This window comes from Chelonoidis abingdonii, chromosome 6, assembly GCF_003597395.2.
Source record: "Chelonoidis abingdonii isolate Lonesome George chromosome 6, CheloAbing_2.0, whole genome shotgun sequence".
In the NCBI taxonomy this organism is placed as follows: Eukaryota; Metazoa; Chordata; order Testudines; family Testudinidae; genus Chelonoidis; species Chelonoidis abingdonii.
In genome coordinates, this window is record NC_133774.1 from 109,783,420 (window position 1) to 109,809,263 (window position 25,844).

The 25,844-nt window shown below is 38.3% G+C and overlaps 1 protein-coding gene across 3 annotated transcripts in view; it reads left to right on the forward strand.

Annotated features, from left to right (window-relative positions):
• Positions 1-25,844, forward strand: part of ZDHHC21 (zDHHC palmitoyltransferase 21) — a 69,372-nt gene that overhangs the window by 23,246 nt on the left and 20,282 nt on the right. For all 3 annotated transcript variants that reach the window (XM_032776138.2, XM_032776120.2, XM_032776147.2), the window contains one exon: positions 10,687-10,803. In XM_032776138.2, the coding sequence (XP_032632029.1) occupies positions 10,687-10,803 (117 nt within the window). The remainder of the gene's footprint in view (positions 1-10,686; positions 10,804-25,844) is intronic.

Consider the following 25,844-nt stretch of genomic DNA (forward strand, 5'->3'; position numbering starts at 1 on the left):
TTCTCTGCAGCTTGAGGTCTTCAAACCACAATTTTGAGGATTTCAATAACTCAGTCATGGGTTAGGGGTTGTTATAAAAGTGGATGGGTAGGGTTCTGTGGCCTGCCTTGTGCAGGAGGTCAGACTAGATGATCATATTGGTCCCTTCTGACCTATGAGTCTATAGTTGTGGTGGCGTGTTCCGGCATTCTGCACCTCTTGAGTTATTTTCAGAGTTGATATTTTGAAGTTGGAATCAATTGCACTGCAATAATCTGGTTGGGAGATAATGAATGTGTGTATGATTGAAGCCAAGTCATCATCTGCAAGGATGGGACACTGTCTCCTAGCCAATCAAAGATGTTAGAATTCATTTGCTGCAGATGCAGCTAGGTGAAACTCCAATTCTAAACCATAGAATCAAAACAGCACCCCGAAACTGCAGTGTTTTCACAATATACAGATGTCAGTATTTGACTAGTGTAGACAGCATTGTGGTAGCCAACTTTCTCTGTGTGTGTGTGTGTGTGTGTGTGTGTGCGCCAGCATAATCTCCGTTTTACTACTGTTTAACTTCATCCAGTTTTTCCTCATCCATGTGCCGATCTTGCCCAGATGCTGGGATAATTGGGAGACAATGAAGATATGGTAGGTTGTGAATTACAAGTGTTCAGTGTATATTGTTGCCAGTTGTAATCTTACAGTCTCCAAACAGCTGCATGTAAATATCGATTCGATGAAATGAGAGATTATAGCTCTGTGCTTCTTCAAGGCAAGGGTTTGATAGCAGAAGCATAGTTACCAATCATTAACTCTGAATACAGCCCTTGAGGAAGGATTCTGTGTGTGCATTTTCCTGGACCCCTGCTGCCACTTTAAGGTGGGATAAAAGTGTTCTGTGGTAGATTGTACTTAGTGCCACATAAAGGTCCAAGAGTATGAGTGATTTCCATGGGTAAAGCAGAAACATAGTTTCTGGTTTTGTTTCTGTTCCTAATCCCAGTTTGAAATTGAATGAGAAGGATCTAGTTATTGCCTGTAGACCAGTGTTTCCCAAACTTTTTTGGCCACAAAACACTTTTTAGCCTGTTACAGAACACTTATAATATTAATTTGTAGTCATTTGGTGTTCAAATAAAAAATTGTGTTATTTGTACTCAAATATATTTTATTTTATAAAATGAAGAAAAAATACAAATTTAAAATAACTTGAACTAACAATTTCTAACTGGAAAGCACATATAAAGTAGTACAAAAATCAAGTGCAAGAGTCAATTAAAAACAGTGTTCTATTGAAAAAACCTGTTTTTATATATACACAAACACCAAATAAATTAGATTTTTACTAGGAAAATCTATTTTTATAAACAAATACAAATTTGTATTGGGATTGGTGTTTCTATGTTTTTCTATCACAAATTCGCTTATTATTAGGAATAATACATGGAATCCTCACGTCAGGCACAGCATCAAGTCTATTCCTGTATTTGGTTTTTCTTGCAGTATAATACGAAAATCCCGTCTCACACAAATAAGTTGTAGCAAAAGGAAGGAGCACTCCAACTGCACGTTTAGCCACATTAGGGTACTCTGCTATTAGGCTGCTCCAAAAATTATTCAGCAGAAGATCCTTAAACTTTTATTTCAAATCAGAGTCAGAAATTAAGTCACTTAGACTTTCATAATCATGTGCAGTAAAGCCAACTGGTTTGGCTGTAATTACAAACGGATTTTGAGCATTATCATCGGTAGTTGTAGAAAAATATTCTAATAAAGAGGCCTGCAAGTCACATAAGTGCTGTAAAAAGGTGCTGGAAACTTCTTCATGGACTGTAGAATTTATTTCAGTCAGAAATTCATGTACTGTAGGGAAGCAGTCAAAGTTGTTCTGTTGTACAGATGATGCCCAGAATTCCCGTTTCTTTTTTAACGACAAAATTTTATCCCTTGTAGTAAAAATGGTCACATTTTTTACTTGCAGCGACAGATTAATTTCATTTAATTTTGCAAAAATATCTGCAAGATACGCAAGTCTCATTAGCCATGAGGAATTTGTCAGTCAGTCATTAAATTATCGTCCTGAATTATCTGAAGTGAAGAATACCAGTAGTTCACTATGAAGCTCAAAAAGCCTCACAAGCACTTTTCCTCTGGATAGCCACCTCACTTCCATATGTAAAAGAAGTGCTTTGTGCTGACTACCCATTTCCTCACACAAAATTCTAAATAACCTGGATTGAAGTGGTTGAGATTTGACAAAATTGATAATTTGTACTGTTTCGAGTACAGTTAGATTTGATGGTATGGACTGCAATGCTTGTATGTGTAGAAACACAATGGTTATAGTGCTTTTATTTTCTGATGCCCATATGTTCGTCGTTTACAGCTCCTATCTTCTATCTGCTGAGCACGTATATTACATACTCATATTTTACTCGACTAAGTTATGCTTCCTGATTAAATTGTTGATGCTGTTGAATATTTCTCGTTGTGTTGGATTTGAGATCCTAGATAGTCTTTATTAGTCATATTAATTATATGGAATTGTGAAGAGTCCTAAACGTCGTAGGATAATTGTGCAGTGTGATTATGGCAATTATCAGTCGGCAACTATGTTTTTTCATTGTATCCTGCAGATCTTTAATATGGATGAACAATGTTATTTGCAATACTTGTCGGCATCAGTTTTTTTTACCGATGCTCATCCACATGCATATTACATATCTTTTGCACAAGGCTTGATGAAGATTTCTCAATAGTTGAGTTTTGGCAGGCCCGATTACTTACTCATAAGTGGCTGTTGCTTTGTTGTCTGTGTTAGCAATTTTTAACATCGGAAGTTTACAATTTCGCAATTGGTTCCGCTTCCTTTGAAAAAATTTATATCTTTGTCTTGTATTCAGCATGCTTGAGTTTCCACATGTAGAAGTTTAGCAGGAGCAATGATGTTTTGTATAGTCTTGTTGTGTAGAAGCCATGCATCAGGAGCATCTTTATTTACAAATGGTAAAATGAACAAATAATTTTTATATAGTTTGTTTCCAGTATATTTAACATGCTTTTTTTTGTGTTGTATAGATAATCAATACGGGATGGATGATGATTGAACATTTAGTGTGAATAGGCGGTTGCTGGCGCCGCAAATTTGGGCCACCAAAAGTGGCCACCCAAATTTTTTATGTGCAGCGGTGTGGCTGTTCCGGCAGCAGCGCTGGCTGCCACGGCAGATTTGACCAAGGATGTACGGGTAGGGGGGCCGGGTCGGGCCCTGAGAGGTCAGTGCGCCCCCTCCGCCGCGCCGGGCAGGCCAGGGCGCCGCCCCCCCCGGGTCAGGAACGCTGCCGCAGCGGAGCCCGGGGCGCACCACGAGTCAGTGAAGCGCTGCGTTGGATGCCGCAAGCCCGGCAGCCAGGGGCCCACCCCCCCCCGGTTCAGGGGCGCCGTGACGGCGCTCAGGAGCCCCCCCCCCCCGGGTCGGGGCGGTCCGACGGCCAGCCAGGGCCCTCCCGTGTAGGAGCCGCAGCTCGCGAGACCCGCGCGTGGTGCAGCGAAATGTCCTGGCGCCTAGGGCGCCAGAAACCCTAGCGCCGGTCCTGTATACATCGGTGGAAATTCTTTCACCTTGGATAACTCACTAGTACTAACAGATTTTTCGGCAACAAAAGACTGCGATTATTCATCTTCATTTTGAAGTGTCACAACATTTTGCTCATTTATTTCAGCCACAGTTAGAGTACTGGAAGAACTTGTTTTTCATTTCAAAGTTCCTTCTTTTAACCACAAATCCATGGTGATTAGGTTTAGTAACAATATTTAGAAATACTGATTTTGATCAAATTTTGTTTGTCACAAATATTTATATTGTTTCGAGTGAAGCTAGTTTAGTTGTGCTTATCGCACACATGATAAAGACCCACAGGTTTGTACTTGTTGAGTGATATGGTGTATTCAACATGGCATAAAGAGAATGGTTTGTGCATACCACTGCAGTTCGCGCAGCCTCGAGTGGAAGGGGTATGACATCACTAACTGAAACATACCTGAAAGGGTAGATGTCAACATGCTTGCATGTCACGTTCTTTTTACGCCGTGATATTCAATAGGAGATCTATCAATACCCAGATAAAGAGTTTTATGTTAAATTACAGTCAATCAAAAAGAGTTGTAAACTACACTTCAAATATGCCAAATTTAAAATTAAAAAAAATTAAAGACCCTTTTTTCTAATTATGATTCTTTCATGAAACACCTATACGCATTGGGCGGAACACCAGTGTTTCGCGGAACAGTTTGGGAAACACTGCTGTAGCTAGTTTTAACAAAAACTTTTACTCTGGGAAGAGCTATTTGATACTAGGTGGTGGTTGGCAAGATTCAGGAACATTTCTTTTTAGGGATTGAAAGACTAGAGTATGTTTGATTTGTTATTGTTGTTCCTGGCAGCCTCAGTCAAAAAGGGTTCTGTTGCTCATGACTCCCCATCTAAGAGGAGCAAGACAAGGGTCTAATTTGCAGGTCTCTCTCAGTATATCTGGGACTTCCTTTCCCCAGTTCAGCCCAGGATCACTACAGGAACTGGCCATATCCTTGAAATTGTGTTGTGTCTGGCTTGCCTCCTTCCCCAGGCTCAAGGAGCCTTTCCAGACGTGGATGATCTTGTAAAAGAAGGATGAAAACTGTTTTGCAGTGAATGAGGCTGGATTCTGCTGTGGATTTCAAGCATCATTGTTTGAAGCTGTTCACTACCTGAATGGTTCTTTTCAGAATGTCTTTGGCAACTGTTATTAAAATGGAGAAGGAAGATCTCTTGGCATGTAATACACTTCAGCATAAGCTTGCAGAAATTTGATCTGTCAGTCTTTCAGCCCAAGTTTCTTCCCACTGCTTCCCAAGTTTGTCCATGTTTTTGCACAAGGAATCCAAGAACCATAGGAATCTGTGTGGGTGATGGGGAGTAACAGGCTTTCGAGGAGCCACTGTGTTAATGATGTGATCATGATTTACAAGCTATGCAACTCCATGATCTATTTGTGAAGCATTGTCCTTGAGCATGTTATGGAATGTGATGGGATAAGTGAGCCTTTGGGGCCAAATTGTTGTTGCATGGCACTCATGTTGCATAGAGGCAGGGAGAGTCCTGACCACTGCTTGAATGAGGTGAAGATCTGTCCAAAATGGATTAGACTTTATTGTAACCGGTATTGATTGATTTAATTTTTGAGTAGCTTTTAACTGGCGACTTTGTAATCTTGGCTAGTTTTGTTTGGAAAAATTGCTAATTCATGCTTACTGCAAAGGAATAATAAAATAAATTGGGGGAACCTATGTATCTAAAATCCTAACTACATTATTACTACTTTAGGTTATTTAAACTGAATTTTAAAATGTAACTTTCTTTTTTCCCTTTATGTTGTTAATTTTCTGTTTCCGGTAGGGCAGAGAAAATAAACTGTTATTTTTACTGTTAAAGCGAGGTTTGCAAAGGGTTCTGTGTTGGCAGACACAAGTGGGATTCTTTGCAGGAATATGGGTCTGCCCAGGTGGGTCCCTTTGCAAATTCAAGGCCCTAAATTAGTTTCTATCAGTTGTACAATACCTAGAGCGATGGATCTTGGTTGGATCTCTTGAGGACAGTGATGGCTAGTAAAAAGAAGCTAGTGGTGCTAACCCCTCTACTTTGTGGCAGATACCATCCTTCTGTCTCTTCAATAGAAAGAGTAGCAAGGGGAGGAAAACTGGGAAGATTCTAGCCTTGTCAGAGGTGTATCGTACGTCTTGTCTTCGATAGAGAAAAAAGTGTGTTCTTACCGTATTTTAGCTAACACAGGGTAATTAACATGAGTTAAGAACCAGGCATTTTGTAGTTTTAACACTTCAGCCATTCAAGGCGCTAACATATGTAAACTGCAGACTGCCTTGTCTTCACTAGGATTTTAATCACATTAGCTAACCACATCACAAGAACATGCGTTTTTCCTACTGATCACAAGGCCTAAGGGTACGTCCACACAGGGACCCTGGAGGGGTGGGAGAGTCCCAGAGCCTGGGTTTCAACCCGAGCCTGGAAGTCTGCACAGCAATGAAACAGCCCTACAGCCCAGCCCCAAAAGCCCGAGCTGCCTGGCATGAGCCAACTGCGTGTTTTTCTTTGCTGTGTAGACATACCCTGAGGCGCAGAGAGTGAGGAACTGGCCAGCCTGTGATTTGGAGGCAGTGGGTAGAGGCCTGTGAATAACAAAAAAAAAAAAAAAAAAAAAAGAGGGAGTAAGAAGCCTCTGACCTGGCAAGGGGGTAAGGGTGGGCGGTGGAGTGTAAAAGGGAGAGTGGGGGACATATGGAGTTTTTGCGATAAGCAGTATGTGAAGTGGTGGGCTTGTCACTAAACCAAAGAGATGAGAGGGTAAGGAACAGTGAAAGAGGTTGCCTGTTTATTTTCAGTAGTAATGGAGGAATGGTTGGAGTTACAGCAGAGGTGATCTTGGGGGCAGGGGGGGAATTCCCAGTTTGTGTAGTTGGTTAATCTTATTTGGGATGAGAAATGATTTGGTGTATGTGGGATCAGAAATATTTTTGGGGGGCATGTAACTTTCAGCCTCAGTCCTACCATTTAGTTTGTGCTCTTGTCACCACTGTTGGGTACTAATGTAACACAAATAGTAAAAAAGTTCTTTCTAGGTCTTACTCTCACAAACAGTACTGGAATTCTTGAGTTATAAACCCTAGAAGAACATGTCTGTCTTAAGTGTTAGCATTAGGAAATAAACTTGACATTATGTTTAACTGGATTTAAATCACCAATTTTAATCACGATTTAAATTAGCAGTCAGGAAACCTTGATTTAAATCATTAAGTTTTTGTATTTCTACTTTTTAGTTATTTTCCTAAGGAAGACTGATTCTCGGTGTATAACCATTAAAACATGTAGTTTGCAATTAAAGATGAACTTTATACTGAATTTGGTACTATTTTTTTCTAAACAGGAGGATACACTGTATCTATATGGATTTATTTAAGCAACTGTATAGCTTATACCCCTCTACCTTGATATAATGCTGTACTCAGGAGCCAAAAAATCTTACCGTGTTATAGGTGAAATTGCGTTATATCGAACTTACATTGATCCACTGGAGTGCGCAGCCCCCCCCAGCGCTGCTTTACCACGTTATATCCGAATTCTTGTTATATAGAGGCGCATTATATTGAGGCAGAGGTGTAATTTTATTCAGATTGCTAGTATTTACTTTTTTATTATGTTAGAAAATAGTGAATGACACATTTCTGATTTACTAGATTAATTTTTCACTATTGATTTGTGTCAAGGTGCATTTGGATCGAAATTGGAATTCAATGAAAAATGTACAAAAACAGCATTTTAAAATCGTTAGTTAAACAAAACTGCCTTAAATGTGCTAGATACATAAGGCAAAAAGTGAGTTTATCACTGTTTCTGGTCACCATGTCCTTCAAGATTATAGAATTAATAGAACTCATACTTTTGATTTTACTCATAGATTGGAAGAGGAAAACAAGCCTTTGTGCTTTTTGAACTCCCAGACAGTTTCTCAGCTTTGAATGAATTAGTGCTTGTCTACACTTGGAATGTTATAGAGGCACAGCTTCACTGCTGTAGCGCATCTGTGTAGACACTGCCTATGCTGATACAGAGGCGTTCTCCCATCAGCATAAGTAATCTACCTACCTGTGATGAAGAAGCTAGGTTGATGGAAGAATTCTTCCATTGACATAGCACTGTCTACACTGGAGTTAGTAGGTTTAACTATACCACTTGGGGGTTGGTGGGTGGATTTTTCACACTCTTGAGCTATGCAGCTGGGCCAACCTAACTTTTTAGTGTAGACCAGGCCTTAGTCATTGAACTGAACTAGTTGAATAAACTGAAAGAAAGTATTCTCTCTGTACCTGCAGCTACTGCTGTCAAAAGTTGGTTTAACACTTCAATAAACTTTGGTTCCAGGCACATAGCCAGTTTAAAGTGACAAAGAGTCCTGTGGCACCTTATAGACTAATCAACTTATTGGAGCGTAAGTTTTCGTGAGTGAATACCCACTTCGTCAGATGCATGTGCATAAAGTGGTTGTTATGGAAGTATTTTTCAATTTCAACAGTGTTAACCTTTATTTCTGGAACACTGAAAAGTTTGGCAAGGAGGTGCATCAAATCAGCACTGCAACCATATGTTATTAGCTTGGGACTCTCCTCTAAATAATTTCTTCTCATCTTGGATACATTTGCAGCATTGTCTGTGACAAAGCTGCGTACTAGACATTTGAATTTTTTTTTCACAGTTTGTTATAGCTTTTACTGCTGCTACTTGTAAGTATTCTGCTGTGTGTGCATTTTCTTATGTATCAATTGTTTCTGTAAGGAAAACATTCCCTTCTTTTGTTGTCACACAAGCACATACAACAGGACATTGCTCCACCCATCAAGACTCAAGTTAACAATTTCACCATCTAGACCTTTTGCACACTGCTCAATTTCTCTTTCATACATTTTATCCAGCAATTTGCCTGTTGGGTGGACTGTTTCCTAATCTTAATGACTAAACCATGTTAATGAAGTGTGGGTTCTCAGTCATATGGAATGGAGAGTTTATTGCATAAACAAGCCGGGCAATTTTTTCATCAATTACCTCTTTTTGTAATCTGTTGGTTTTTATCACAAATTTATCTGTGGTTGTTTCTGGATGATGGAGGTTTTTTTTCTTTTTGCTACAGGCAATATAATGTAGCTATGTGACATACATGATGTGACTGAAATGCTATCATTGGCAGATAACTCTGAAACTATAGAAAATGATGGTGATCTTGAAGGTGGATAGTCTTCAGAATCCTGTCTGTTAAGGATGGATTCTCCTAAGCAAAATAAGTCAATGCAGTTATTTAATTATTATTACCATACTGCTCATTTAGTATTACTCATTGCATTCACGGAGACTCAGTAGTACTTTAAAGGTGAAGTTGTAAAAGGAAGGTCTGCCTATTTCAGCTATTTATTTTTTATCACAACTGCATCTAAAATGATAGTACCATAGAGTAATGACTTTTTTTTTTTTTTTATGCTCAAACATGAGAATTGAAGAATAGGCCAGAAGGAAGACAGGGAGTCCTTAAGAAAGAAGTATGAAATAAAAAACGTTTAACAACCTGAAGGTCCTGCATGTTCAGACTTGTTCCTTTCCTCATCTTCAGTGCAGCTTCCTCCTGAGAAGGAACACTTCTCATGATGTTGTTTCATTTGGGCAACCAGGCCTTGCATTTCTTTGTTACACTGTTTGCATTTTGCCTGCCTATCTTACCCACAGATAGAGGAACTTCATTAAAATATTCCCCAACTGGATCTCTTTTACAACCTGCTGCCATTATAGGTTTTCCCTTCTAGTAAGAGAAGGATTTGGTAGATCTCAAATCAATGAAGTCCCCACTCAGAAAGATCTCAAGACTTCTAGAATATGATGCTCAAATAGTTTCACTTTTGTTTCTACTGTCCGTCCCTTCTCACATTTATCTCCAGACTTCTTCTCCTTGTCCAGATCTATTCCACCACCACCAATCTTCTATTCATTGAACTTTTTGAAACTTTTCACTTTTAGAGAGAGAGGTAAGGGATTGACTCTGTGTACACAAATTTGCAGAGGGACAATAGGGTTGAGGTCTGTTATTTCTCACCTCTATATCTAATTTAAAATATATTTAAAAACACTTTTGCTGTTAACAAACATGTTGTCTCTGGAGACACAAATCCACAGTTTGAGAACTGCAAAACTAAGCATCTCTGATGGTATCTTCTAGACTGACCACTAAATCCCATTGGGTAGCTAGAAAGATTAACCTAAATAATCTATATAGAAGCCCCTGGAACCCATAAAATTGGGTCCCTAATCTGTGAACTATTGAAACTCATTTACAATTTTTTTCTTAAACATTACATGAATACATTGTCTTATACTATAGAATTAGAATTTATAATCCCTATTCCATGATATCTTTGAGCTATAATATATATTAATTAAAGCTATTTTTAGATAGGTTTTTTCCTCAAAAAGCATTTTGTCAGCAAAATCGATTTAAATTAAAATCAGAATTTTAAAAAATAAAAAAAAATGGTATTCTGTTATTGTTTAACAGTACAATTAATCATGATTAATTTTTTAATCACTTGACAGCCCTAACTATATATTTTTATTTTATTACAGTGTCATCCTTGAGTCAAGTTCCAAGTATTATTTTTTTAAAGAAGAGTCATTAAAATAATGTAATAGACTATGACTAGAGCCGCAATGTGAAAGTCTTATAGCACAGAAAGTTTTTGTTTCCTTATGAAATATTTCCTTGTAAAGCCAAGTATGTACAGAATAGTATGTGGCATGTTTTGCTGAGGAAAAGCCAGGAATAAACTGGCAGGGTTTACTATACTACCAAACCTTAAATAGTGGATTGAGTTCTTTGGCAATCTATCATACCTTTTTGTATGTCTGAATATATAAATAGAAAACGTATTTTATAGGTTTTGAGTTTTTAGCATTTATGCATTGAAAAAATACCACCTAGCTCATATAAATGCATTGCTTTAGCCATAAATGTCATAAATCAGTTCTTATCTAATGTTATTGCTTTGTTCAGAGATCATTTTCTTCATGTAATTTTTGAAATCTAAACAGCCTTTTCTTTTTCCCTTTGTTCATAGGATCTCTTTGTATTTAGACATGAACTTGCCTTGCTAAGGATATCGACCTTCATGGGCATAATAATGTTAGGTGGAATAAGTGGACTCTTTTACACTCAACTAATGGGTATTTTCACTGTAAGTATGTTATTTGATTTTTCAGATAGTTTATCAGTGTATTGTAACTAAACTATATATTTGCATACTGTCAGGCAATGTGGACCATATATATAATAAATAAATAAACATATAAACAGAGGAACTGCTGTATAAGTAGTCCATCTTCGTCTGGCAGTACTCTGTAGGAGGGGAAGGTGTAAGAAACCCTTGTGTTTCCTGTAGCGGAACAGTTATGGAATAACCAACCCATAGAGGAAATATTTTCCTAATTTGCATCAGTTAGTGAATAGCTTTCGCCCTGATAAGGATTTATATCATTAATTTTTTTCCTATGTAGTGTAACTCTGGATTTATAATGCAATAAAAGGTATGCAAATGTTACCCTTTTTTAAATTTTACAGTATTTTTGGTCTCAGTTACACTTCGAGGCAGTGAAGCCATGAGTTAATTATACATGCTGGGTAGAAAAGACTTTTATTAAATGTTTAATAACAATAGAAAACTTCAAAATATATGCTTTTAAGTTTGCAGAATTGCAACAATTTCAAGATAGATTAGTTTGATATTTAAAGATCTGGAAAACCAGTAAAAAACCTTTGGACGGAAACTTTCCAACTAGAATGAGCATAAACATATAATATCTACTTATAATAAGAAACCAAGCTTTGGTTGCTATGACATGGTTCTCCTCATATTAGAAATGAATAGTTGAAGAGGGAATCTTTTAATCTTGAATATTTATAACTTTTTGAAGTGTTCCAGTACTCAGATAAAGAGAAAGTGTTAGTAAATTTGTGCTTGTGTACTTGAGTGCATCGTTTGGCTTGCAGAATTTGATACTGGTATGATGTGCAAGATAGAAAAAATGTAGCCAGACAATTAGATCCCAGAATAAGTTTGCAGAGGTTGTACTTAAAACATATTTTTACTTCTCTTTCAAATCCCTCTTATTTCTTTTGGGATACCAGTATGTCAACAAATATATATATATATATATATATATATATATATATATATATATATATATATATATATATAATATAAAAATTAAAAAACCCTATTTCACCATATTGCATTTGACTTCTCTGAGTAACCAGGTAATCTTTTTACTGATCTTGTTCTTTCACACCCAAGTCCACATTGTCGTTTAGTTTGCCCCCTTTATTCCACTGACTGAAATCAGATCATAAGGTCTTTTGAGCAAAGAGTTGGTGTGTTCTAATCTGTACTGTGGAGTGCCTGGCATGCTATTAGGCACTGTTATAGAATAATAAATACTTGTAAACTGAGCAAATTTGATACGGAATCAGTAAAACACAAACTTATTTTTCAAAAGCTATTTTCATCAATTAAGGGAAAAATCCTGATAAGAGTTGTAGTTAGCAAGAGGCAATCATTAAGCCAGGAAATTCAGAGCTGAAACTACATTTAAAAGAAACCCAAACATCTCCAAGTACGGGAAGTCACAGTTTAAGGTATTTATGCTATATTAGCATCTGCCCCTGGAGAGCTCTCTTGTGATTTACAGAGATACACGTGAGTGGTTGTAAGTGGGATTGGCTAGAGCAGAGGCCTTTCGAAAGTGGTGCAGTAGAACAGGCAGCATTCCTGCTCTTTTTCCAATGCTCTGTGCTGGATCCCCTGTGCAAATAGTGACTGTGAGTTCAGCAAACTAAAGTTTCACTCTTCTTTCCCTTTTTTAGAAGGGATGCTGAAATCAGGCTTACAAAGAAAACTGAGTTACAAACTTAAATAATTCTGACCTGCTCCATAATCCAAACAAACCACCACCTCTGCATAATACAATCTGCTAAAAAAAAAACCCTCTGTCTTCATTATATAACTTTATAGAAACCAAAGCCAGTAGTCCACGTTGGTTGTTGAGAAGGGATAATGTAAGTATGTTGAAATGATTAATTTTAACTTCATCTAAATAAGATTCAATATACAAATTTTTGAAAAAGCAATAGAGGGTTGTCAGTTGCTTTCATTGATTTTTATATCGAATATGATCAGATTATAAATTAATTTTTACTGCCAACCCTGCAAATTTATCATAGGATCTATAGTGTAGCAGGATTCTTACCTTCTTGTTTATCACCACCAGAAACTAAACCCCTACAACTTCAGTATCTTTATAGATTATGCCCACAGTATTTGGTCCAACTGCATTCTCTTTAATGAGTTTGCATAGGTGTAACTGATTGGAACTTAATAAACAGTCTTGTTTAATGAGGCACAAATGAATATAATTCATATCTTTCTCAGCTATGCCAGTTCTACAAGGCTAACAGGAGTAAAACCAACTAAAAACGTATTTTTGTCAGTACACTGAGAAGAGAAACTCTGTATGAATACCATGGGCAGATGAATGAGGCTGCACCTCATTATACTGCTCTTCATTGTGGATTGAGCAAAATATTATCTTAATTAGAACTTGTTGAAAAAGCAGTGAATGTTTCACAATTAAGAAAATTGGTTTTGCAAAATTAGATGCATTTTTACAAAAATTTTAAAAAAGGACCAGTTCTAGTCATAAGAGAAAGTTACAAGACATTACAGCGTTTGGTATTTGATCTTCAGGTGCACCTGAGTGTCATTACTGAGTATGTGAAGGAGGGAGATGGATGGGGAAAGAGGTGGCTTTCTGCCTCCTCTCTGTTATCCCTTCTCAAAATCCTGGAGCTAGCCAGGAGCTGATTTTTCTGCTCCTAATGCAAGTTAGAACAGTGTTAGTCCAAGATTGCCTGAGAACAACTTTGACTATGCTCCCTTTTCAATGCATAATTGAAGTACCTGAGATGTTTACAGTTAAAGGAATTTTGTCTGAGTTTTCTTGCCCTTCCTGGAGATTTCCATGACCCTGCTGGCTTTTTGGTTGGCTTAGGTATGAGGCATATCATTCTGTATTTCTACTACTCTCATATAAAATTTTTAATAGCTCCCATGTATTGCTTCCACTTCTTATTTCACAGGATTTTCTTTCTTGTTTTTGTATGTACTTGCAAAATTTCTTTAAATTTGTTTAGATTGCCAATGTGCTGTAATGTCTTTTTATGTCTTTTTTTTAATTTTTTTTATTTTTAATTTTTTTTAATATAACATGCAGTGGTATGTAGGAGTTTGAGTTGTAATCCCAGCTCTTGAACAAGTCACTTAGGCACACATTTCAAAAATGTTCACTGATTTTCTGTCTCTGTTTTTGATGCCCAACTTGAGAAAGCCAGATCCTGATATTCAGAGGGGTGAGCACCTGGAGTTCCTACTTTAGTTCTTGGTAGTTGCGGGCACCTGTGAGAGTCAGGCTCCAGTTCTCTAAACTCTGTCTCCATTTCTTTGGCATAATAGCTGCTTACCCAGCTCATAGGGGAGTCAAGGCTTGATTAGATAATCATTGTTACGGCCCTACCAAATTCATGGCCATGAAGTTCACGGACCCTGAAATCTGGTCTTTTGTGTGCTTTTACCCTATACTATACAGATTTCATGGGGGAGACCAGCATTTCTCAAATTGCAGGTTCTGACCCAAAAGAGAGTTGTATGGGGGTCAAAAGGTTATTGTGGTGGTGGGGGGGCACAGTGTTGCTACCCTTACTTCTGTGCTGCCTTCAGAGCTGGGTGGCCAGAGAGCAGCAGCAGTTGGCCGGGCATCCAGCTCTGAAAGTGGCACCTGCCAGCAGAAGTAAGGATGACAGTACCATACCATGCCACCCTTACTTCCCACTGCTGCCTTCAGAGCTTGGTGGCTAGACTGTGGTGGCTGCTGACTGAGGGCCCAGCTCTGCAGGAAGCAGTGCAGAAGTAAGGGTGGCAATACCATATCATGCCATCGTTACTTCTGCGCTGCTGCTGGTGGTGGCTCTGCCTTCAGAGCTGGGCTCCTGGCCAACAGCCACCACTCTCCAGCTGCCCAGCTCTGAAGGCAGGACCATCGCCAGCAGCAGCACAGGAGTAAGCAGTACCACAACCCCTTGCTACAATAACCTGGTGACCCTCCCACCACACACACACAGACACACTGAGCTCCTTTTTGGGTCAGGACCTTTACAATTACCGCACCATGAAATTTCAGATTTAAATAGCTGAAACTATGAAATGTACTATTTTTTAAAATTCTGTGCCCATGAAATGGACTGTGAATTTGGTAGCGCTCTAATCATTGTATAATGCTTGGAAAGTGCTACACAAGTGTTAAATTACATAACTATTGCTTCTGAGTTAGTCTGTGTTGTTAGATTATATGTAAGTATAGAAAACATATTTTAAAGCTTCAAGTTACATATTTTTTGTATAATTTCTACTGGCTCCCAAAAATAACTATCCCGTTTAGTCTGCCTAAGGTCTGGCACTCTGAAAACCATTGTAATTTTTCTTTTTCATTCTTGCTGTACTCTTAGTTATCTGGTTTCCAAAGTAGTTTTTTTCATTCAGCACTCAAAACTCTGATATTTAATAGTTTCTTAAAGCAAACAACAAGCATATCTACTTAGCTTATCTTTCCAATCAGCCCCTTGCCCCATCTCAAAACGTACATTTTCATTTTTGTTCCTCTCTCAAGTCTTAGGCCTACAAACGGTTTTTGTGCTGATTGAACTATTTTGGTTAAGGGGTGGATTTTTGACCAAATAGTTAAATCAATACAACTCCTAGTGTGGATGTAAACATCAGGATAAAGATCCTCTTTTTTTTTGGTGTGATTTATTCCCCTTCCCTAACAGGAATAAGCTACATTGGTATAAGCACTTTTATACACTGTAAATGCACCCACACTAGGGGGTTGTACTACTTTTAACTATAGTGGTATAGTTAAAGTGATACAATTTTTCTTGGTAGACAAGCCCTGAGTTCATCTGCTTATATTGCTAGAATCTTTTTAGACCATATTTAAAGAAACAGCTGGTATGCCTGTATGCTTCAGGTCTGGAAACTACTTTAATAATATCTGTCTCTTCCGTTTAATTTTTTGTAGTACGAGCAGATTTCTTAAGACCATGCTGTGCATTCTTTTAGTTTCTTAACTTTACACCTTGGTAGAAGGTGAGAGGCGTTGGAGAGCTGGACACTAAAAATGGCATAGTATTCTGGAGGGATCACTGGGTATCTCTACATGGGGATAAAAGCCCACGGCATGGCCATAGTCAGCTGACTCAGGATTGCAGGGCTTGGGCTGCTGGCAAAAAAAATCAGTGTAGATGTTTGGGCTCGGGCTGCAAAGGTAGAGGGTCTCAGAACTTAGACTCCAGCCTGAGCCCAAACATCTACACATCAATTTTCCAGCCCTGCGAGCCCGAGTCAGCTGACCCGGGCCAGCTGCTGGTTTTTTATCCCTGTGTAGACATACTCACTGAGGGCAATGGAGACCCCAAAGGGAGTATTTGCTGTAGTGTGCATTTCCTTGGATAACTGTGCAATGGTAAAATGAAGAGTTGCTAAACCCCAGCTGTCTCAATATTTTGTTATCACCAGCCATACAAACAAAATAAAAAGAAAATTAGCTCAGAGCTGACACTTGTGCGGAGCTGAAAGTAAGAGCAATGAGACTTCTGTGTGTGAATACCAGAAAAGACGTATTTTTAAGGTGGTACAAGGGGAGCGACAAGAAGTAAATAAATATACTTGAAAGAGAAAATGTAGTATGAATGTCAGAAGTTTTTATTTACTTCCTGTACATGACTATATAACTCATTATTATTGAACCCGAAGCGAGAAAGCAGATACAGTACTGTACAAAATTAAGTACTTTAAAAAAGCTGCATTGCATTCTGTGTATTTTTTAAACTGCACTTATTTTGAACTCCAGTTTTTGCACTACCAGCACTTCTCATTACACGTCCACCTTTACTTTGACTTTGCACCTTTTATGTAAGACTTCTAAAAACAAAATAAGAAAATAAATACAAATACCAAATAATACGGTATGCTATTTTAAATCATGATTTAATGATTATTTTTAATGTATCATGTACCTCTCTTTTTCGTTGTTTTTAAATTGCTTCAGAACTATAAGGTCTTCAATCTGCTAACTTTTGTTAAAGCTGTTACTTTTTGGATGTGTGGGGTTTCTTCTTATCAGGCTTTGTGGTGATGTTTTTTTTTTTGGCAGCCATCTGCTTGAAGTGATCGGCCACTTCTCTCTTTCATTCATTTTGAGATATATAAACAAACACACACACACAAAAGGAAAATCCCATCTTCCCATGGTTGGTGGAAGGTAACAGGATAATCGCTTCAGCAGTGATCCTCTGATGTCATAGTGGAAGGCAATAAAAGCGGATTATCTGTGACCCAGATAAAATAATTAGAAATTACTTGGACACTTACACATAACGGATCTACTAATCTCATTTCCAAAGTTAAAAAAGATCTGTCTCACAATATAACACTACCAGATGTTTCAGTTGAACTGCATCCTTTGCAGAGACTAATCTGAAACCTAATTTTAAAGGATTACCTTTGATTGTTTTTATTTAAAATACTAAATGGGATGTGTTTTCATTTTTCCGTATGTTCTTACAAATGATTAATATAGAATTAAAGGATTTTTGTTCATTTTTTCAGCACAGCCTAGCAATCTCATGTCTTTCCATATTACATAATATATCTGTATTACAGATATAGTTTTCCTTGCTAGCTATTTATGAGTTCATTAATATTTCTGTAGTCATAGAGCTACATACTGGATAGATTACCATAGTTCTGATAAATATTGTGTGATCTCTGCTAAATTTTGATGCTCATATTATTATCAGTTGAGGGGACAGTGACTTTAGTAATTTGATTAATTCTGCCAGGGTTTCCTGTTAATTAATTCTTTAAACAGTGTACAGTGATATGCCAGTATCATTGAACATCAATACAGTGTGGATGAGGTAGAGATATTTTATCTTTATTTACTCTGGAAAGGGCTAGAAGAGAAAATATTTTAGCACCCGGTGTTGAGTAGCTTGGTCTGTTGTTCATTGTGATGCCTTGACCATCCATCTAACCTCTTATTCTTTATAAGCATTTTAATGTGATCATTTAAGTTAACGACTGTATTATGTGTTGTTACAGTACATCTCCTTTTCATCACCACGTGGCAAATGTCTTTTAGCACCTGCTTTTTGTTGTTAGTTGTGAACAGTGAACTTCTGAAAATAACTTGTAAATTCTTATATATCAGTATTAGACCTGTTTTGATGAACACTTGCCTTGACAAGTTAAGAGGGACATCGTTCATTTAGTCAGATTTGTTTTTCTTATAAAAAGAAAACTTGTTTTTATGTTCCTTTTTTTCTCTTTGTGTTTTTGTTTGATTGTTTTAATTCCCATTACTTAGAGAAATGAAGAAAAAGTTGAATTTATCCAAATGAATTTTGTGTAGTATTGTTGTCCTTTTGGGGATTTTACTTGTCTCCTTGGGGAATAATATTTTATTTAACAATGCATGGTAATTGAAACATTTAAACTGAAAAATATACCAAAAAAAAATTTACATTAGCAGATAAAATCTCTGCATTTTTGTTGTATAAATAGTGACTCTGATGATAATTCTCAGTGATGAAGTATATAAAGAATATTATGTTTACATAATTAAAACTATTCTGTAAATAAGGAATAAATACACTCAAAATACTTAATTGCAGTTTTGCTATTCTTTCCCCACTTTGCAATTTTGATCCACTTCTTTTTAATGTACATCACACTTTTTTTATGCTGTCATCAACAGACAAAGGATATCACTCTGACCTAACATTCTTTTTGTCTCAACAGTTATGTATCTTATAATTACAAATATTTGCAATCATATGTTTAATCAGATAATCTATTAAATACTGTTTTGATTAGTCAAATAATGAGGGCTTTACCTATTTTTCAAACACCAGAAATGTAATCAAAGGACTATAAATCCTTATAATTAAGTTTACCAAAGCAACAATCGGGGCTAGAGTTAGAAATCAGTATTTTAAGGCAATCGGCTGTACCTGGATAGAATAAAATAGAAAATGATCATAGTTGTGTGTGTGCGTGAGAGAGACAGAATGTATGTACTGGAAAAATAGAAAATTATTAGAAAATGTATTCAGGCAACATTCTGTCCATCTGTCTCTCCCTTACTTTTATTCCCTCCCCCCTACATTTCTGCCTTCTCTACCCCCATCCAAATATAGGTAAATCTACCCTTAGAAAGCAGCATAAAGCTCTGGAAATTAAACTGTAGAAAGCAATCATGCACAGTCCTTGAGCGGAAGTTAATAGATTAGATCGTCTAAGAGGTCTTTTCCATTTCTAAATGATTATTCTCTTACCTGTATTTTTCTACAAATGTAGTCTGTATTTATTTCAAATATTTATCGTCCTACTACATCTTTGAAGCATTTTGTCTTCCAAGTAATATAAAAAACACAACTTTATTTAAAAATTATGATTGAAGTCATCCAGTTCCTTGTATGACGTGGTCTAAAACATAAGGAGTAAATTTGTTTTACACCCTGCATCTTCACCAATTTACTTATGGAAGAATAATCAGAGCCCCACCCATCTCACCAGGTATCATTTTTGTTTAGCCCAACCTAAACTTCAAAATGAGTAGTAAATATTTTTATTTAAATAAGTAACATACAATATTGCTAAAGGGAATTGATGGCATTATTTTTTAAAGTATAATCTGCAGCTGTAACAAATTCCGCAGATTAGAATATTGTAGAAAACTTCTTATCCTCTTCATGGAAATAAACACAGAAGTTAAAATAATCCCATTAGACAATTGCAGTAAGAAATCATTTCTGTATCTAAGATACTTAAATGCTTTTCTGAATGGAAGAGTAAATAAAACTGAGACACTAAAATAAGCAACCATAATAATAAGGCAAAGTGTAACCTCTTACAAAACTCAGGATTTTTATTAAAATATTTAATTTTCTGTCAAATTATACATCAGATCATTTAGATAGCAGCTTCTTTGGAAGAAAGGAGAGTAGTCGGATTTGGTTTGCTAAACCTTGCTCTCTGAATGTTCCTTGTGCTGGTAATGATGAGGATTAAGGGAAATGGTAAATTTCATAATGCCATATAATTATGCACATATCTGCCTCTAAAACACCACAAACTTGGAAATAAATTGGGCAGTCGCTCTTGATCTTTTCATATTATCCTCTTTCCAGTTATCATGAGTTCCCAAAATTGTTGTCAGATGTTTTCTTTTCATCGCATCACTTTTTTAGGTATCTGACAAATTGGGCAGGTAATACATAATCTGCCAAAAAATCTGCTTAGCCAAATTCATCACGGCACTGAGGAGAATGAGGTTATTTCCCCAGAGGTAGCATAATGCAACTTTCTTTTTCATCTCTCACACAGAGAAATCTTTAATCAAAGAAAGATGGGGGAGGAGGGAATAGAACAACTAAACTGAACCCAGATTATTCAAAAAATTTCCAGGCTAGGTTTACAAACAAACAAACCAAAACCCCCCTAATCACATACATTTAATCACATCAAAATTTTAGATTAAAAATTATTTTGAAAAATGTTGGCCAAAAATAAAATCATAAACAGACTGATAACCTATATACAGTATGGCCAGCCTTGTTGTATGAGCAAACAGTAAATAAAAACATTAATTTAAAAATATTTAGCATTCCTTATGAAATGTTGGTATTTGATACTTCACAACAGCTCACCTGTCATTTCCATATGCACAGTGAAAGAAAGGTAGACAAATGAAAGAAATAAGACTCTTGTTTTGTTCAAGTACTAAGATACAGCAGTATGCTCTCTCATATTCTGAGATAACAGCTATGGCTGCAAGTTCAGAGGGGCCACTAAGGTTTTTTTCCTTCCTTCTTAATTGCTCTCTCCTTTTACATTGCAATGCACTGAAGAGTTGGAAACAATGTACTGTGCAGATATGACAGTATGCCTGTGTTCATTATAATTCAGGTATTAAGTAGAGCTCTATTGATAAGACATCACTTCTGCTAACTACATGAAAGTAATTGAACAAGAGATTTCTGCTCCATGCTTCAGAGTTAGTCCTAAGAATTACAGATTGGTGTTTGTTGATTGGAAGACTCAAATCTACAGTGTAAGCAAAGGGAAAATATTCTTTCAGTATATTTGTTCCCTCATAAGTTAGTTCACGATGATTCCATCTTATTGCACAATTTGTTGCCCGGTGCACATTATCTTTTCTTTTAATGCTTTTCTTCAAGTAGTCAGTTATATTAATTAAAAAAAGTTTCTTTATGAAAGATATATTCCTCTTAGCAGGCATTAACCCAGGTGGGTTCATTTTTCAAGTGCTTCTTTAAATTGGTCTGCAGGATTCATTCAGCTCTCACTGATATCTCTTCATCCCTCTCATAAAGGCCTTAGTTATTGCAGGATCTTCTTTTCCTTTGAGATAGCAGGCAAGCTGCTCTTTCAGACTTGTTGCCAAAATAAGAAGACACTCAGCACTTTACCACCAGAGACTGAATGTAACACCTGAGCTGTGTCCCTTGCTTCAGCTCTTAAAATTGTAAACTAACTGTAGCTTTTCTACTTATTTCCTTGAGATTTCTTTGCATTTCACACTAATCGAATCTTGAATTCTTTTGCTTGATTTAGAGATCCTGATAACTCTTCTGTTTCTGAATAACCACATTCACACTAATTCTAATGACAATAGGTGGTTTTGGAGTGCGGAGGACCAGATTGTTGAGTTGGTCAGATGCTGATCAATCATGTTTTTCTATGTGCAGTTGTAACTTTTATTTATTCTTAGAGGAGTGTCCCTGTAGGTGCTCCACTTTAGGTGTGTTAATGCCCTGCGCTTGTAATCCGAAATTTGTAGTAGCAGTGCCCTGGCTGGCTGCACACGTGCAGCAGCCATCTCGCATCACTTGGAACAGTTAGCTAGCATGCGCAGCCAACCCATCGCCCAGTTCCTTCTCTAACACCTTTGGCCTGAGTAGGAGCGACAGCAGCTCCTCTTAACCTTGGATAGCTCAATAGTTTTCTACTGAGCCTTATTAGCCTTTTCATTTCATTATGTACCCTCTATTTTATAGTTTACTTAAAACCTTTAAAAAAGAAAAATTCTGTTAGCTGTCCTGCCACAGACACACACCCATCTCCCAGGCGGGTCTCTGGCTTTGAAAGATAAGAAGAAGAGAATGAATATGGGTATATCATCCTCCTTTCTCAAATAAGTATCCTCTGAGACAGGGATATATACCCTTTGCCACTGCTTGCCTAAGCCAGGACCCTCTCAGCATCACACATCTGTTGATATGCAAGGCTGGCAGGCTCAACCATGAGTACCACCTCCTAGGACTTTTCCCCCCAAATGGCATACTGGGATCCGGATAGGGCCTGAGCCTCAGGCCCCCCCAATCCACCAAAATCTAGAACAATGCAATCCCCTTCACTACCTGCCCCAGCTCCCTCAGAGATGCAGGAGGAGGAGATAGAGGAGCCCAAGGACACACCTGAGGGTGATACCCTGCCACCTACCCACATTTCATTTTTGTTGCTGGACGAAACAATAATGCCACCCCTTCCCCTCCCTTCAGGGGCCGATTTCAAATCTTTCCAGGATGTATTCACAAGGATAGCTGAATCCCTGGACATTTCCTTAGCAGAGCTACCGGAGACCCAACACAAGCTTACAGACATCCTCCAGTCATCTCCATCAGCAAAAATTGCATTGTCTCTTAATGCTGCCATAATGGACTCTGCATAATTAATCTGGCAAACAGCTGCCACAGTCCCAGCTTCCTGTAAGAAATCTAACAAGAAGTATTATGTGCCAGCAAAAGGGGCTGAGTTTTTGTTCACTCACCCTGCACCGAAGTCAGTGGTGGTAGTCTAGAACTACCCCTTCTGATAAGGACTGGCAAAGGCTAAATCTTTTTGGGTAGAGACCCAATTCCTCAGCTGCGCTCCAATTTCTCATAGCTAATTATTCAGCCTTAATAGCCAAATACACGAACAACCTATTCACTAAAATATCAACTTTTGTGGAACATTTACCAAATGACAAAAAAGAACAGTATAAGACTAACATTTCTGAAGGGTCTCTCATCGCCAGGATGGCCCTACAGGCCTCTCTCAACTCTGCAGACAAGGCAGCACGCTCCATTGCTATGTCTATGGTCATACATTGGGCATCCTGGCTCCACCTTTCTGGGTTCCGTAGGGAGGTCCATGCCACAATCAAGGACTTTACCCTTCAAGGGTCAGAAATTGTTTGCGGAAAATGCAGATGTGTCTTTACATACCCTGAAGGATTCCAGGGGCACCTTAAATACCGTAGGTATCTGTGTTCTTGCGAACAAAAAGAAACAGGGCTGATTTTACAACCAGCAATTCCGAACTGCCCCATACACCCAGCCTCAAAGACAGTATGACCAACATCATAAACAAAGACAGATGAGATGCCAGCAGAGCCAAGACTAGCCTTCCACATCTCAACCATCTACTTCCAGGCAATCATTTTGAAGCTTTGGTTGAAGGCATGAGAACTCTACATTCTTTGATCCCGGAACTGAACCCAATCTCCAGCCCATTTGGAGATCATCTGTCACCATACTACCTAGTCTGGAACACCATCACCACAGACAAATGGGTTCTGGAAATTATCCAGAAGAGTTACTCAACCCCTTCATCTCTATTTCACCTACCACCCCCCTTCTCCATCCCGCTTCAGGGACCTCTTTCATGAGCCCCTTTTACAACAGGAAATTAACCACCTTCTACAATTAGGTGCCATGGAACCAGTACCAGCTCAACATGGGGGAGAGGGTTTTATTCCCATTATTTTCTCACTCAGAAAAAGACCAGTAGCTGAAGACATACGAAAACTCAATAAGTTTGTGAGAAAGCAACATTTCAAAATGGTGACTCCATCCACAATAATTCTGGCATTAGAGAAAGGAGACTGGCTCTCGGCCCTCGACCTACAAGACGCTTGCTTTCATGTTACCATTCACCCAGCGCACAGATGATTCCTGCAGTTCACCTTGGGGCACCAACATCTCCAATACAGAGTGCTCCCCTTCAGGCTGTCAGCTGTCCCAAGGGTCTTTTCCAAGGTTCTCGCCATCATTGCAGCTCGCCTCCACAGACAAGATGATTTTTCCATACCTAGATGACTGTCTTTTAAGGGCACCAACACAAAGGGCAGCACTAAATGCCACACAAACCATGATAACCCTCTTTACACATTTCGGACTACAGATAAATGCACAGAAGTCCACCAGGTTCCTGTCCAACAACTGGAATTTATAGGTACCTATCTCGATTGTCTCACCACAACAGCAAGGTTACCCCAACACCACTTCCTCACCCTAATCAGTTTGATTACAATGATCATGGACAGTCCACAAATGTCCACCAGAACGTGCTTACAACTTCTGGTGCACATGGCTGCGTTAACGTTCATCGTAAAGTATGTCAGGCTACACATGAGATACTGTCTGGTTTCACACTGTCTACATACTACACAAACATTCTCTCAACAGGTGGCTCACTGTGCCCCACAGGGTAAAGGACTTGCTCACATGGTGGACGCAATCACAAAACGTCTGCTCAGGTGTCCCCTTTCAACAGAAAGCTTCTACTACAACGATCGCTATGGATGCCTCCCTTGTGGGATGGGGAGCTCATTTACGCAAAACACGAACCAGGGTTGTTTGGTCTCCATTGAAATACATCCTGCACATAAACATACTGGAATTAATGACTGTCAGAAATGCATGCAAGCACTTCCTTCCTTTAATCCAAAACATGACCATCAAGATTCTTACAGACAATATCGCATACGTGTTCTATATAAACCGCCAAGGGAGAGTGCAGTCATACCCTACATGCACAGAGGCAGTATGCCTCTGAAACTGGTGCATCACCAACAACATACACATTTCAGCATCTTAACCTGCCGTGATGTCAGAACACGACAGCGGACCAACTGAGCAGAAACTTCTCACAAATACATGAGTGGATGGTGGATCATGCAACTTTGAGTCATATTCAGCCTATGGGAGTTCCCCATTATAGATCTATTCGCAACAGCTCAGAATGCAAAGTGCCCACAATACTGCTCCGGAGGTGATTGGAATGCCACTCCTTGGTCGATGCTTTCCTCATAAAATAGGAAACACCACTAATGTATGCATTCCCTCCAATTCCGCTTCTGAGTCAGATCAGGCAGGACAAATACAGGGTCATGCTCATTGCGCCCACATAGCCCTGACAAACTTGGTTCCCATACCTGAGACAGATGGCAGTGAAACCACCTCAAATCCTTGTAATGATACCTCACTTTCTGACACAGGACTCAGGATGCATCCATCACCCCAACCTAGCCCTTCTCCATCTCAAAGCCTGGTTACTCCATGGCTAATGGGGGGTCGACAAAGACTATTCTGAGGAGGTGAAAGACATACTATTGAACAGTTGCAAATTAAGCACACAAAAAACATACACACATAAGTGGACATGATTATCCATTTGGTGCTATGATGAACATACTCTTTAGATTCAGATCCACTACACAGCATCCTAGACTATATACTAGGCCTCAAAAATCAGGGTTATCCAACAGCTCCATCAGAGTACACCATCACCTCATTCCATGACAAGGTGGACAGAGTCACTATCTTTGCTCACCTGACCCCTAAACGCTTTCTAAAAGGCATGGAAGACACTTATCCCACACTAAAAGACCCTACTCCTATATAGGATCTTAACCTTGTTCTGCACAGTCTCATGGGGAAACAGTTTGAACCTATAGCAACTTGTTCTCTGTTACACTTATTCATGAAGCTGGCCTTCCTCATTGCTATCACTTTGGGAAGAAGGGTGGGAGAATTAGGTGCCCGAATGGCACACTCACCTTATACCACATTTTTCAAATATAAAGTGATCTTATGGGCACATGCCAAATTCATACCCCAGGTAGGCTCTCCTTTTCATCTAAATCAGCCTGTATACTTACTCTTATTTTTCCCGAAACTGCATATCTACCGCAGGAAGGCCTCATTTAACACACTATACATTCGCATAGTACCAGCTTTCTACCTAAAAAGGACAAA